At 39.8% G+C, this 14662-nt stretch overlaps 1 protein-coding gene across 1 annotated transcript in view; it reads left to right on the forward strand.

Annotated features, from left to right (window-relative positions):
- ankrd27 (ankyrin repeat domain 27 (VPS9 domain)) overlaps positions 1–14662 on the forward strand; it is a 37547-nt gene that overhangs the window by 14549 nt on the left and 8336 nt on the right. Inside the window, exons 6-18 of the mRNA XM_041795553.1 lie at positions 1210–1263; positions 3515–3580; positions 4008–4084; positions 5273–5394; positions 5979–6057; positions 8099–8231; positions 8321–8413; positions 8671–8792; positions 10228–10310; positions 10432–10547; positions 12555–12647; positions 12893–13090; positions 14020–14079. Coding sequence (XP_041651487.1) covers positions 1210–1263; positions 3515–3580; positions 4008–4084; positions 5273–5394; positions 5979–6057; positions 8099–8231; positions 8321–8413; positions 8671–8792; positions 10228–10310; positions 10432–10547; positions 12555–12647; positions 12893–13090; positions 14020–14079 — 1296 coding nt within the window. The remainder of the gene's footprint in view (positions 1–1209; positions 1264–3514; positions 3581–4007; positions 4085–5272; positions 5395–5978; positions 6058–8098; positions 8232–8320; positions 8414–8670; positions 8793–10227; positions 10311–10431; positions 10548–12554; positions 12648–12892; positions 13091–14019; positions 14080–14662) is intronic.

Below are 14662 nucleotides of genomic sequence, written 5' to 3' on the forward strand. Positions count from 1 at the left end.
CTTTTTTTTAACAGGCATTTTGGGGGCCAAACTTTCATATAAACTAAAGAAATTTTCAAAATAGTCTAACATATTTTTATGTATATATTTTTATTTCTTTCAAATGTATGCAAATTTTAGGTTCCAACAGTGAGATAAGTCCATATTTCAGTTCCTGTTTTTAAACTGTGCTCCACTTCCTGTGCCTATTCTTAAGTATTTATGTCTATTTGCATTTGTGTTTCTTTCTCCTGTCTTATTTATTGTTTTAATGTACTCTCGATGTCATTGCAAATTTGACTGTTTTCTGAGGATTTTCTCCTCTTTAGTCTAGTCGGTTAAACCAAATTTAAATGAGCGTCTAGCTGTATGGGGAAATATACATTTAGGAACATCCTTAGTTGTAAGTGTAGTCTGGTATTTTTCGACATGTAAACTTGCAGAGATTTGAGTTTTTGTGATGCACATTTCCAACTCAGATGCTTTTATGTTACCACACAAACTTATGAAGATGTTTAGTGAGCCAGTTTGCTCTGGAACTGGATTCTTTTGGACTGGATGTTTGTTTTTTGTCCATGGAAACTGAAAACTTTCCAAGGTTAAAGACGAACTCTCAATCTAACCACTTTACTCATTATGAACCCAAACACAAGGGGAAAAACTGTGATGCTGCCATTGGGTTTAATCATATTTTCATCACATGTTGGACATAAACAGAAGTTATGCACATTTCCTCACCCAGGCATCCCATATTCTGGCAGTCATCCATCAGATGCTACAGCTTCATCACATCTCTCTGTTTTGTTTAAGGATGTAGACATGTTCTCACTGATAGTCTCACTGCATAAGCCATTAAACACAGCCAGGAAACCCTACATAGAATAGCATGTGCTGGGATTTTTTATCTTGTTTCAGGAGTTGTTTTAAGTTTGGTATCAATCACTTCCTGAAGACACCTTCATGAACTTCTTCTCCTTTTCTGAATGATCTGACCCGGAACTGGAACACAAACAAGCAGATCAGCCTGGTTGTCCCTCTGCAGTCTAATTGAATTAAATCTAATCTAATTGAAGTTGGGGCGGTTTTCACGCAGGTCCTCGTTTTAGCGTGCTGCCTTATCAGAGTATCAGGACCGATGACATCCCTTCATGCACACTAACTAATGCATTATTCTGCGTTAACTGCTCTGATTATGGTGAAATATAACTTGATTTTTTTCTTTTCCTGCAGAAACTTCTTGCAAAGCAGGAGCTGCAGATGACTCTCCTCAAACAGGCTGTGGAGGTAATCTCACTCCCTAACTGCAGCTTTTTCCCACATTTTTCCTTCTCTTTAGTCCATTTTAACTCAACAATCAGGATCAACTGTCATAATGCCTCAGAAACTAGTTAAAGATTCAATAATTTCATCGTTTTTGATGCAGTCTCTGATATTTTAATGATCAGCAGAGTTGCGAAGTAGTAAAGCTTTAAAAGGCTCCATCAATTTCATAAGGCATGCATAAGAGAGGATTTTATCCCGAAAACTGCAGGAAACATCCTGCATAAACCCTATCCTGCACAAAACGTGTGCAGGAGATTGCCTGCGTTTTTTTTTAACTTAAAACAAGATATTACGTAAGACCTCTGCATGGTAACATGACCTGTTTATGCAGTTTAGACAGTATGCAGGCAATTTCAGCAACACACCAAAACAAAGGTAATTTCCTACAATTTCGACAACCTGCAGGAGTTGCCTACATGCCTGATTTTTAGAATTACCTATACAATGTGAAGAATTTATTCAAACTGTAGATATTCCTCCTTTTTTTGGAATGGGGACTCACAGTACCTTATAAGGCGTCCTGAGACCGCCATGTGCTCTAGTTTGACACCAGTTTTCTGTTTAGTAAATCTGCCTTATGAAGTGACGCTTTATTGAACAGAGTCCTCGGTTCAAAACAAGAAGTGACGGTGAATATGGGCGGAGCTTAGCAGTGCTGGTCTTTACTCCTTGTATCATGACAGGAGCCCCCTGGTGGGAGAATTTTAAACACTGAATTTAAAACAAAATAATTTCCAAATGTTGGCTGTTGTCGACTTCTTTGGGGCAATTTTTCTAACGTCTTTGTACACTTTAGACAGGATGCAAAGAATGTTAGCAACATAATGAAACACTGACAGTGTCTCTGTGCAATTTAGATGGTGAGCAGAAGGTTCCCTGCAGTTTTCAATAGTTGCATATGTTTTTGTGCAAATTAGGCAGCAAGCAGGCAACGCTGCAATGGGTGTTAAAGCTGGTAATGTTTTTATACTATGAGCTGGAGTTAGCTTGTATTTTTGTATCAACCAAAACGAAGAAATTATCCAGTATTACCCAATACGTCTGTTTTGCAGTGTTACTAATTTTTGCGCAATTTAGGCAATTTACAGGAGTTTGCCTACATTCTTTTCATAGTTTATAAACCAATTTTTAGCACCTTAGTCTTCTGTTTTTGTTGCCATGGTATTAAAACAGGCATAAGTTATTTCTAGGGCAGAACAATTTGCAAAAATAATCTAATTGCAATGTTTTTTCCCTCCAGTATTGCAGTTCCGAGTTCCTCATCTCATGTATTTTGCAAATCATTAATCATTCTATATTATAATGTGCATTAAGTCGGGAACACTCTTGTCATACATTTAACCATTTTGTTGCAAAATGGATCTACAGTTTAATTTGGCAGAGAGGGCTCTGCTCTAAATAAGCTCCCTGGGTTGGTTGAGCAGCATTCTTTGACTTTCCAGGGAATGCATAGCTAGAAACCTCCATATAGATAGATACATTAATGACAATGTATTGGGAAAAATTACAACTGTTTCAGAAGCAATTAATCCATAGTAGAATGGATCTGAACATGAGGGTGCAACAAGCTTTAAGCTATAAAGGAGGCAGCTGGGGTGGAGGAGATGAAGCTTTACTACCAGCAGCACCATGGTGCATCAGCATTAATGCAAGCAGGGAGGCTGAGGGTTCGTCTACCGTGAACTACCACTAAGCTTCATCAGTGTTAGATAGGATGAAATAGCCCAGGTTGATTAAAAAATATATCATTTTTATGCCACTTGTTTTGATTAAGAAAAACATACATAAGACAATAAAAGGAGGATTTTTGTAAACCAATCTAGATAAACACTTGAATGTTTGCATAATGTGCATAAAATCTCTAATGCTGTAAGAAATAAATGCATTGAGCTGTTATTTTGACAGATTTCTAGAAGTATTGCAGCTGCTGAGATTTGTAACTTGCAGCAGGCCATATTCCAATTTAATCTAATTTGCAATTAATTGCCCAGCCCTAGCTATTTCTTGTGAATCATATCAAAGTTAAAAACTGAGACGTAACTACTCTCACACCTTCTGCTTTCTTTGTAAAATCTGATTTACAAATCCTCATATGGCCAGACTAAAGAGTGCATTAAAAACATTCAGTACATTGTTGTTTAAAAATGCCTCTAAAGCCTTAAACAAACTAAAATTTTCCTTGTGTTTGTGTTTTTTTTCTTCTTTTTTCCAGATGTATGTTCATCATGGTATCCATGATTTAATTTTTAACTATGTGGGAACTCTTGAAGCCAGCCAGGTACGTCTGAATGTTCTTGCAGCTCTGCCTCACATATGTTAGTCTCACGGATAAATGTTTTTTAAACGGAAAAACAAACTGATTACTAAAAGCATATTTTTTTACATTATTGGTGTTTAAATGGCTGAGTTACAGTTTTATTTGATCTGCCTTCACTGTTATCAGCTTTTATGTAAATTATTGCCTTTTTATCTCTTTTTGGCCTCATCTAATTTCTTTTAATACCCCTAACTGCATATTTTCTTTGTAACCTCAGTACGACCCTCTGTTTTGTTTTGTTTTGTTTTTTTAATTTATTCATTGCTTTTGTAGTTCCCTACATGCTGAAAACTTGAGCATGTGACTGTACTTTATAAAAAAAAGAAGCTTTTATTCCCAGAAAAACACCATTTTGGTTAAAAAAGGCATCTGTTCTGCTCATGCATAGGATGCTGCCTTCAACAAAACCAGCCGCAGTCTGCAGGAGCTGCAGCAGAAAGACCTCGGAGTCAAACCAGAGTTCAGGTCGGTCCATTGCTCTGAGGCTGATTGTTTCTGACTGTTGTTATTTTATGATAGGGATCTGATTCCAAAGATATTCGCAGAGCATGCAGAAACATCTCATGGCTTAACCAGCTGATCGATAATATGATATGTTTTAACTGCTATCATGGGTTGAAGTGTGGACTCAGATCTTGTGATAAGATGTTTTTATTAAACTCTGTAATGAAATTATCATTCTCTGGAGCACTGACAGATTCAACTGCTTCCTTTACTATTGCTGCTGCCCTCACTGTAAGAATGACCTCAAATTACAGAGCCTATAAAAAGTACTCACACCCTGAGATGTTTTACTGTTTTATTGATTTTATAAATTAATTATGGTCAATATAATTTGGCCATTTTTGACCAAAAATTACTTTTAAAAACTCCTTGAAGTCAAAGGGGAAACAGATTTCTACAAAGTAATCCCAATTAAATGAAAATGTGAAATAAGTGACAGCATAAATATTCACTCTCTTCTAATCAGTATTTAGTAGAGTCACCTTTGGCTGCAATCACAGCACTGAGTCTGTGTCATTTACCCTCTACCTTTACAAGCCTTCCAGGGCTGGCTGCTGAAAAGCATCCCCACAGCATGATGCTGCCACCACTGTGCTTCACAGTGAGGATGGTGTGTTTGTGTTTGGTCTCCTTCTTGCATGCTCACTCAGTTTGTTAGGACGGTCTGATCTAGGCAGATTTACACATGTGACATCTTCACTCATTTCTTCATGATGGATTTAACTGAACTCTGGGGGATGTTCAGAGATTTGGAAATGTTTTTGTCTCCATCCCCTGACTTCTACTTTTCAATAACTTTTTCTTTGAGTTTCTTGGAGTGTTCTTTTGTCATCATGGTGTAATGGTAGCCAGGAACACTAATGAACCAGTGACTGAACCTTCCAGACACAGGTGTCTTTAAACTGCACTCACTTGGGACACATTCACCTACATTACAGATTTTTATTGAATTTGAATTATTTTGTAGAAGTCCATTTTCATTTGATGTTAAAGAGGTTTTTTGTACATTTTTTGGGCCCAAAAAGCCAAATTATATTGACCATGATTGATTTATAACATCAATAAAAGAGTTAAACAATGATGGGGCTGAATGTTTTTAGATATACTGTATATTCAAACTGTGTTTGGTTGTTTTTTGTGCTTCTGCAGTATAAACTTGTCTCGGGCAAAGAGAGAGCTGAGTCAGCTGAACCAGCAGACCTCCCCCCTCCTCAAACTGCTCTGTCTGCGAAGAGTTGCCCTGACCGCCACACAGACACCAAGGCGCACAGGTACGCACAATAAATCTGAATTTCTTCAAATCAAAACCATCAGTAAGGGTACGCAGCTCAGAGAACTCTGACGTCAAAGTTTCAGCTTTTTATAGAAAATAACTTTTAGTGGGTGTTTTTTTTTTTTCTTGTTGCAGCCTTAAATCAAATCTTGTGGCTATCAGGTAAAACAATTAACTGGAGCAATTTCACAAATTTGAAAAAGACTGAACATACAGAGGAAAAGGTCCTCTGTTTGTTTTCCCTCCCTTTTGAGAGGTGTGTCTATTCGCTGTAAATCAGCTGGTAACCTTTGTGGACAGGCAGAATGAACTCCACACGATCTCAGAGCTTCCTCTCACTGAACGTAATCACATCAGCAGATGGGACAATACCCGCTCTGTCAGCCTCTAATGTGTTTGTCCAGTTTGATTTGGAAATCTAAACTTATTGGTCCACAGCGTCCCTGCTGTGTGTCTGCATAGTGGTACGATCCGTTCCTGATTACTGTTTGTAAAGCGGCCAATTTAGTCATTTGGGTCGGACACAGGGAGAGTGTTTTAGAGTGTTTCACCTCACTGAGTGTTTGTTTCTTGTCTCTACAGTCAGCATCGAGGCGGTGTGTGCTGACGACCTTCTGTCTGTCATCCTCTATCTGCTGGTGAAGACTGAAATCCCAAACTGGTGAGTGGGTAGCGGGGGTGGCGTTTGACCCCGAGGGTTCTGTAGAGGGAACAAAAAAGCTGAGTCACTCAGCTAAGTCAAGGAAAAGCAGAAAGAAATCCTGTTTTCTTTTGAGCCTGAAATGGCCGAGGTTCCATACTTCATTAAAGCAGTACAAACTCTGCTTTTTTAATGATCAAAAATTAAGTTTGTTTTGTTTTTACCAAGAAGGAAAGAAGCCAAGAGTATGGCATGAGACTGTGAATTTGTGTGCAAGAAAAAATTTGAGTTTTACAAGTGTTAACCAGAGGAAGGAATCTCTAACCTAGATTTTCCAACTGTCCTAGTTTTATTTGGATGCTAGCATTATTTTACCTTGCACATAGCAACAAAATTATTTCACAAAAACCATAAACTACCAGGGTCTAAATCAGTGTTTCCAAACCATTTTTCCTTGGAGCCCCCTCCCCAGGACCCAAGAGAGAGGAGAAAGTGACACACCGCTGCCAAAAATCAACATCACTGTTTATTGTTTCACTGATAAAACCCTAAAAAAGGCATATGTATGCTACACTTATTCAAAGACCTTTATATAAACTAATATTAACAGCTTTATCATGGTTTTAGTCTATATTTACAAATCTAATTTTGGCAGCCTCAGAGCAGTCAAAGCCTCGCGCCCCCTCTGAGATCTTTGGAACCCCTCCGGGGCGTCCCGGACCCCAGATTGGGAACCAATGGTCTGAATGATGATCCCCTTTAGAACTGACCTTTTGTTGAGCCAGAGCACAAACCACTGTTGTTCAATGATGGTCTCTAACTTTATAATGCTTAAAGCTGTAAAATCCAGTTAAACTGAGGGTTATCTTCACAGTCTACAGACTTCAGGAAGGGTTTAAGCTGAAAGCATCATAGCAGAAACCAAAGAAACCAGGTTAGACTGAGAAAAAGAATGGTTGATGCTCACAAAGCAGGAGAAGGATCTACAAAGTTATCACAGCATTTCCAAGAGTCAAGAACTGGAGTGAGGAGGATCATCAAGAAACTCAAAGAGAGCTACACAGTCCAGAACAAGCCTGGCAGAAGAAGAGAAAGATTTCAAAGACTCTAGAAAGAAAACTAGTTAGAGATGTATCTAAAGAGCCCAGAACAACTCACAAGACTCTAGTGAAGGACAAGCCAAAGAAGACCATCACTAGAGCCCTGCACAGGAATGGACCAAGAAAAAGTCTGCAAAAGAGACACCTCCAAACCAGACTAAAGTCTGCTGAGGATGACCTGGAGAAAGATTCTGATCCTGGAAGCATGTCCTTTGGTCAGATGAGACCAAACTAGAGCTCTTTGGCCAGAGAGATGTTGGTGATGTTTGGAGAAAGAAGGGAGAGGAGTTTCACCCAAAGAACACCGTCCCCTCAGAGAAACACAGCGGTGGGGAGGCTTCATTGAGTCTGGAACTGGGAATCTGGTAAAGGTGGAAGGAATCATGAAGCTAAACTGGGTTTGGGGTTTTGCTTTGTCTTCCAACAGCGACCCAAACATCCGTGGCTCCTGGTGAAGATCTACTTCCAGAAGCCCAAAGTGAACCTTAGTGACTGGCCTGACCAAAGCCCTGACTTGAACCCCATTGGGGGTGAACTAAAGACCAAGGTCAAAGCCAGTAGACCATCAGATCTGGAGGCTGTTATCCAGCAACAGGGAGACACGACTGACTGTTAGCATCAGGGGATCATCATTTAGACCCTGGTAGAAATAATTTAGATTCTGTGTGCAAAGTAAAATAATGTCAGCATCCAAAATAAACCTAGGATGTTTGGAAAAGCTGTGATAAAAATTCCTTGCTCTGTTTAACAGCACTCTGGAAATACTTTAAATATGACAGTTTTTTTGTAGGGCTTAAGTAATTCCATCCTCTTCTCTATATAGTTTGATTTTGACCAGTGTCATCTCAATTTTTAAGGTTCTGGCACTGGGAAAACCTCACCATGGTCAACGAATGCTTTCTTTCTGGATTTGGAAGGGTTTTGTGTGCACTAATCTTGATATTTTGATTCTCTGCCTTCAGGATGGCTAACCTCAGCTACATCAGGAACTTCTGCTTCAGCCACTCCAGTAAAGACGAGCTCAGCTACTGTCTGAGCACCTTCGAGGCTGCCGTGGAGTACATCAACCTTGGGAAGCTGCAGGACTCGCATCATGTGAGTCACACAGGAAGAAGATGTTAATGCTGCCTCTCCAGAGTTTTGTGGTGTTAAAATTATCTGTTTTTTTGTCTGCGTCCCCTCAGGGCTCTGGTGAGCTGAATGATAAGGCTGTGTTCAAGGAGAGGATGAGTCTGCTGTCTCAGAGCTCGGCCACGCCAATCCACTGTCTGTTTGAGGTGAGCTCGGACTGGAATACACGTTTAAAGCATTAAACTTTACACATTTTGAGCCTGATTGTAGCTGTCCGTAAGTCTAATAAAGGAGTCATTTCTTTATATTAGTCCAATAAAAACAATAAGAGGCTCTTCAGACAGTCGCTGATGTGATTCAGACCAGAATCAGTGGCCCTTCCAGTGATTAAGGACAATTCTATGGGGATAAATTTGCAGTAACTAATGCTATTATTGATTGTTTTTGTGTGCATGTTTTACAGCACATAGCGAATGGAAATGAATCGGAGGTGGAGCGTCTGCTGAGTGAAGGAGAGAGCAACGAGGACGCCAGGATGTGTCACCCTCTCTGCTCCTGTGACCTCTGCGATCTTCAGCTGTCAGGGTCAGCAGCAATAAACGCAAATACACTCGTATACAGCATATAGACACAGCAACCATTCAACCTGGAATTTAAGCCTTCAAATTTTTTAGGAGTATAACTGATTTGTCACTAAAGAGAGTGGTGCTTCTGTATCCATCCAACCTTCAGTCAATTTTCCTCCTCTCGTCTTTGGTTGAGTCATGATCTTACCGGGGGTCTCTTCCCATTTGAATGTGCCTGGAAGACCTCCACAGGGAGGCAGCATAGATGCACTTTGAATACGTGTCCGGACAACCTTCAGTCGGCTTCTTTTGATATAAAGGGGCTCCAAGATCCCTCTGAATAATCCAGCTTCTCACCCTTAATTCCACATACTCCATCTACGCTGTCATCCACTCCCAAAGTGCGCTCCCTCTCTAATCAATCTTTGCAGTTCCGGTCTGTCTCTGGCGTGCCCCAGAAGTTCTACTCTACTCAAGATCTTTGTCGGGTCTATTTTTCTGCACCACATGCAGCCAGACCACATCAATCCATGTGGAGCAGGTGGATCTAAACAGCAGGAAAATCTTGCAAAGTATCTGGTCAACTCAAAAGCAAAAGACAATGTACAGACTCCTGATCGTAAATCATAATTATATCAACATTATGTCTCATCCTGCAAGCTACAGGAGGTCGAAGGGTCACAACTATGGCGCTACTGATGAAAAAATTAACTTTTAAGGTGAAAAACCACAAATTTTTATGTGAAACCACACATCCTTTGCAGTAAGCATTAACCTTAACGTCATAAAGGACTCACCTGAGGTAGAAGCAATAAAATCAGGATCACGTTAAAATGAATGGCAAATAAACCTCAAAAAAGGCAAAAAAAAAAAAGCTGTTTTTACATACTTTACCCACATGAACTCATAGTTCCATCAGTCAAACTTTATTTATATAGCATGTTTCATACAAAGCAATGTAGCACAAAGTGCTTTACAAACAGACAAGGAAATAAAAGGAATCATAACAGCACAAAGGCTCTACTGACCGTCAAACTTTGTACACGTACGGAGAAAACCTCTCCTCTTTTGTTGGAAATTCCGCAACTTCTGTTTTTCATTTCTAGTAAAGACATTTCCTCTTTTTCTCTCCTAGTTTGAATCAGGAACAAGAAAATTTCTGCTCTTTACTTCCCCCACACTAAGATGGAATTAGGTGTAAAATCTGTGGTTTGATTTAAGTGTTAATTCAGGCCAGTTCAGACTTTTTTCATGGCTGTAAACTGTTAAAATTATCCATTATGGTCTACAGACATTTGAACACCTATTCTGAGAAAACTGAGCAGATCTCAGAGCCTTTTAGGAGCATAAATAAAGTATTCTTTAGAGAGAAAATGCATCTTTATTGCTCTGAACTCTCTTTATTGTAGCTGATGCTCTAAAGTGATTATTTCCTCATTTTCTCTCTGTTTCAGGCGGTTAAACGACCCCTCCATTGTCACGCCGTTCTCCAGAGACGACCGAGGTTACACGCCGCTGCATGTCGCTGCCATCTGTGGTGAGCAGCTCACACACACACACACACACACACACACACACACATAGAAGAAGAAAAATTGCCTTTCTCCAGGGACTGAAACTTTAACTTTCAATTTTTTAAAATGTGATGATACGATCAGGTCAGTCCCAGCTGATCGACCTGCTGGTGTGTAAAGGAGCTCCGGTAAACGCCACAGACTACCACGCCCTCACACCGCTGCATCTGGCCTGCCAGCGAGGATACCAGGGAGTCACGGTGAAAACACACACTCACAATGGTTTTTGATCCCATGCAGAGCTTTTGTCTGTGTGTGTAAATGTAATACAAAACAAGTTTATCTTAGAAGGACCCCGGGAATCTGCAAAGTTCATACTTTTTTTTTTTTTTTTGTAAATAATGACTTCCTGTTGAGATCAAACCCTTAATGATAAGGCAAAATTATTAGCATCCCTATGAAAATTACATTTTTTGAAGTATTTTCAGAGTGCTATTAAACAGAGCAAGGAATTTTTAACAGCTTTTCCAGACATCCTAGTTTTATTTTGGATGCTAACATTATTTTACTTTGCACACAGAAACTAAATTATTTCTACCAGGGTCTAAATGATGATCTCCTGATGCTGATAGTCAGTTGTGTCTCCGTTTTGCTGGATAACAGCCCGCAGTCGTTTGTTTTAGTTTTAGTCTCAGACTCGTCTCCTGAGGAATCCCAGCCAGGACCTTGGCCTTCTGTTCAATCCCAATGGGATTCAAGTCAGGGCTTTGATCAGGCCAGTCACTAAGGTTCACTTTGGTCTTCCGGAGGTAGGTCCTCATCAGGAGCCACGGATGTTTTGGTTTATTGTTGGAAGACAAAGTGATGATCCAGTCCCAGTTTAGCTTCATGACTCCTTCAACCTCCAGATTCCCAGTTCCAGACTCACTGAAGAATCCCCACTGCATAATCTTCCCTCCGCCATGTTTCACTGCAGAGACGGTGTTTTTTGGCTTATACTCCTGTCACTTCTATCTCCAAACACCAACATCACTACAGCCAAAGAGCTCTAGTTTGGTCTCATCTGACCGAAGGACATGCTTCCAGGATCAGTATCTTTCTCCGGGTCGTCTTCTGCAGACTTCAGTCTGTATTGAAGGTGTTTCTTCTGCAGACTTTTTCTTGCTCCATTCCTGTGCAGGGCTCTAGTGATGGTCTTCTTTGAGACTACAGTTCCTGACTTGGCTAAGTCCTCCTCTAGAGTAGGGATAAGCAATTAATCGCAAACCAGATTAAATCGCAATATGGCCCGCTGCAATTTACAAAACACAAAAGCTGCAATATTACTTGAACTTGAAACATGTCAAAATACCAATTTAATACATTTTTGGCAGCAGAGATTTCATGCACAATCTGCAAGCATTCAGGTTTTTGTAGAATAAAAATTTCTGCTGTACTATATTTTTTTTTTTTATTTGAAATGAGAATGACATAAAAGTGATTACCCCCCTTCAATATAGCAGTTGCTATCAAATTTGCAATATTAGCCAAGACAATTGCAATTAGATATTGTTGGAAAAGGTTTTTCCCTTGTGTTTTATATCTGCTATTGTTCATATTTTAATAAAGAATGATTTACTGCTTGTATTTACTGAAAAATATATATAAGGAACCTAAAAATAATCGCATATGAAATCGCAATCACAAGAGCCTATTTGGGGGAAAAATCTTAATAAATATTTTTTTGCAAATCGTTCAGCCCTACATTAGTGTCTTGGCAGTTGTTCTGGGCTCTTTAGACACATCTCTCAGTTTTCTTTCCAGAGTCTTTGAAATCTTTCTCTTCCTCTGCCAGGCTTATTCTGGACTGTGTGGCTCTCTCTGAGTTTCTTGATGATCCTCTTCACTCCAGTTCTTGACTCTTGGAAACGCTGTGATAACTTTGTAGATCCTTCTCCTGCTTTGTGAGCATCAACATTTCTTTCTCTCCAGAATAAACTGGTTTCTTTGGTTTCTGCCATGATGCTTTCTCCAGTGACAGCTCAAACCCTTCCTGAAGTCTGTAGACTGTGAAGATAACCCTCAGTTTAACTGGATTTTACAGCTTTGAGCATTATAAAGTTAGAGACCATCATTGAACAACAGTGGTTTGTGCTCTGGCTCAACAAAAGGTCAGTTCTAAGGAGGATCATCGTTTAGATCCTGGTAATTTTTGTTTCTGTGTATAAATAAAAAAACTAGGGTGTGTTGAAACTGTCATCGATCTATAATGACGTTCTGTCCTCCAGCTGCTGCTGCTGCACTACAAGGCAAACACAGAGGCTCAGGACAACAACGGGAACACGCCGCTGCACCTTGCCTGCATGTACGGACACGAGGACGTACGTCAAACTCTCTCTTTGTCTTTATTTTAACCACTTGTCCTTCACTGATCCTCGATAATAACAATGACCTGATAGTCTGGTAAAATCTGACCTTTAATAAAACATAGCATGTGCATATTTTATGAGAGTTCTTCATTAAAGCAAATGGTAGTTTGATTTGATCTAGAGGGAGTCTGAGGGCTACAAAACTCCTGAAATAAGAGTTTTAGACACTGCTGGGCTCTGTTGTTGTTGTGTTTCAGTGTGTGAAGGCCTTGGTGTACTACGACCTCCAAACGTGCCGTCTGGACCTCCAGAACGACAAAGGCGACACAGCGCTGCACATGGCAGCTCGTTGGGGCTATGAGGGAATCATCCAGGTGCTTCTAGAGAATGGGGCGAGCACCGACATCCTCAACAAGAACAAAGACTCGCCGCTGCAGTGTGCGCTCAACTCCAAGGTCAGAAAAGGCTCTGCAGGGCTCATAACTGAGACAATATGTCAGTCTTAGACTCATCTTGAGCTTCTTCAAGCTGATTTTTGAGCCAGAAAACTCTCTATATAGGGATCCTTCCTGTGATATTTACAGCAATCATATATAAATAACTCCTTTAAGTGGACACTCTTTAATCCGGTGTATTTTCCCAAAGGATTACTCTGCAGCCGTTTGTTCAGAAACCTTCAAACGGCCTCCCTGGCTGCTTCTGAAAGCATTAATAAGTAGTATTATGGAGAAATATCAACTGGCAGAGTGATTTAATTCAAGCTGCTGGTCACTGATCATCAAAGGGGCAAAGAAATGAAAGGAATGTTACAAATAAAGCTGAATTTTTCATTTTTCAAAGCTTTGTAGTTTCTCTAATCTGATCAGCTGCTGTTTTCAGAGGCTGAGGGAGTTTTGATGCTTGGATCGTGGGAACCGAACAGGCCGAGTCTTTTAGGCAGCAGAAAATCTAGCTTCAGAGATCAACAGTTATGATACTTTTCCACCTTTTCCTAGACCCCATGGCGCTTTATTTGACTTCTAGGTGTGACTTCTGACACTGAAAGACGAAGTCGAGTTTTCCATCGTAAGGAGACACTAATCCTGATTATCAGTGATTCAGAGATTAAAGTCTGTTTACTTCATTCATCACACCTCAAACAGGATGATCTGATTATTCCTCTGCTTTCTATTAGTAAGCGATGGGAGGATATGAGGAAATGAAGGATTTTTGTTGCCTATCTGTCTTCACAGTTGACATATGAGGATGAATATTAAATTAGGTTTAGCCTCTATAGGGGCACAGGTTACTTTAAATCTTTGAAAACTTGACCTCAGATAAGATTTAGTATTTAGAACAGAATCATCTTTTCAACAATGTTTAATAAGATTTCATCTCTTTGCAGATCCTCATGTTGTTGAGGTCGACTCAGAACGGGCGCGAGCGCAGTGGTAGCGGACTTGATGTGAGTCTGATTTACTCTCCTGACTTTTACAGGGAAGACAAAAGCCTGAAACATTAGAAGCCTGGTGATTATGTCTGCAAACTTAACATACAGAGGCTGTTTTCCTTAAAGACATGCAAAAATCCAACACTGGAGTGCTTTTTCAGCAACAAACTTCACAGGCATGTTTAGGAGACCTCTGAGACCAATATAAACTTGTCTTAAAGGGGAAAATATGTTATGTTAACAAGGCATGGTAGACTTTGAAACTGAATTGCCCTTCGGGATGAATAAAGATCTCTGAATCTGAATAAAAATATTGTAGTATCCCTGTTAAAACTGTGCAATGTGCATGCACTCAAAAACAAAAATGGAGGATAAATCAGTTGGTATTTGCATGTTTTTCATGTCTGAAGAAAAATTCCTCTGTACTATTCTTCAGGATTTGGCTCATTGTGGATTTTGCATATCCAGCATTTGTGCAAAAATATTTCAAGGTCAAACGATTCGAATTTGAGTCTTGATTATTTTAGAACATCTGCAATTAATTGCAATTAATTGCATCCTTTTTATTGCATTAAAAACATTATTTTGCATTGTATGG

The sequence above is a fragment of the Cheilinus undulatus genome, linkage group 9, assembly GCF_018320785.1.
Source record: "Cheilinus undulatus linkage group 9, ASM1832078v1, whole genome shotgun sequence".
In the NCBI taxonomy this organism is placed as follows: Eukaryota; Metazoa; Chordata; class Actinopteri; order Labriformes; family Labridae; genus Cheilinus; species Cheilinus undulatus.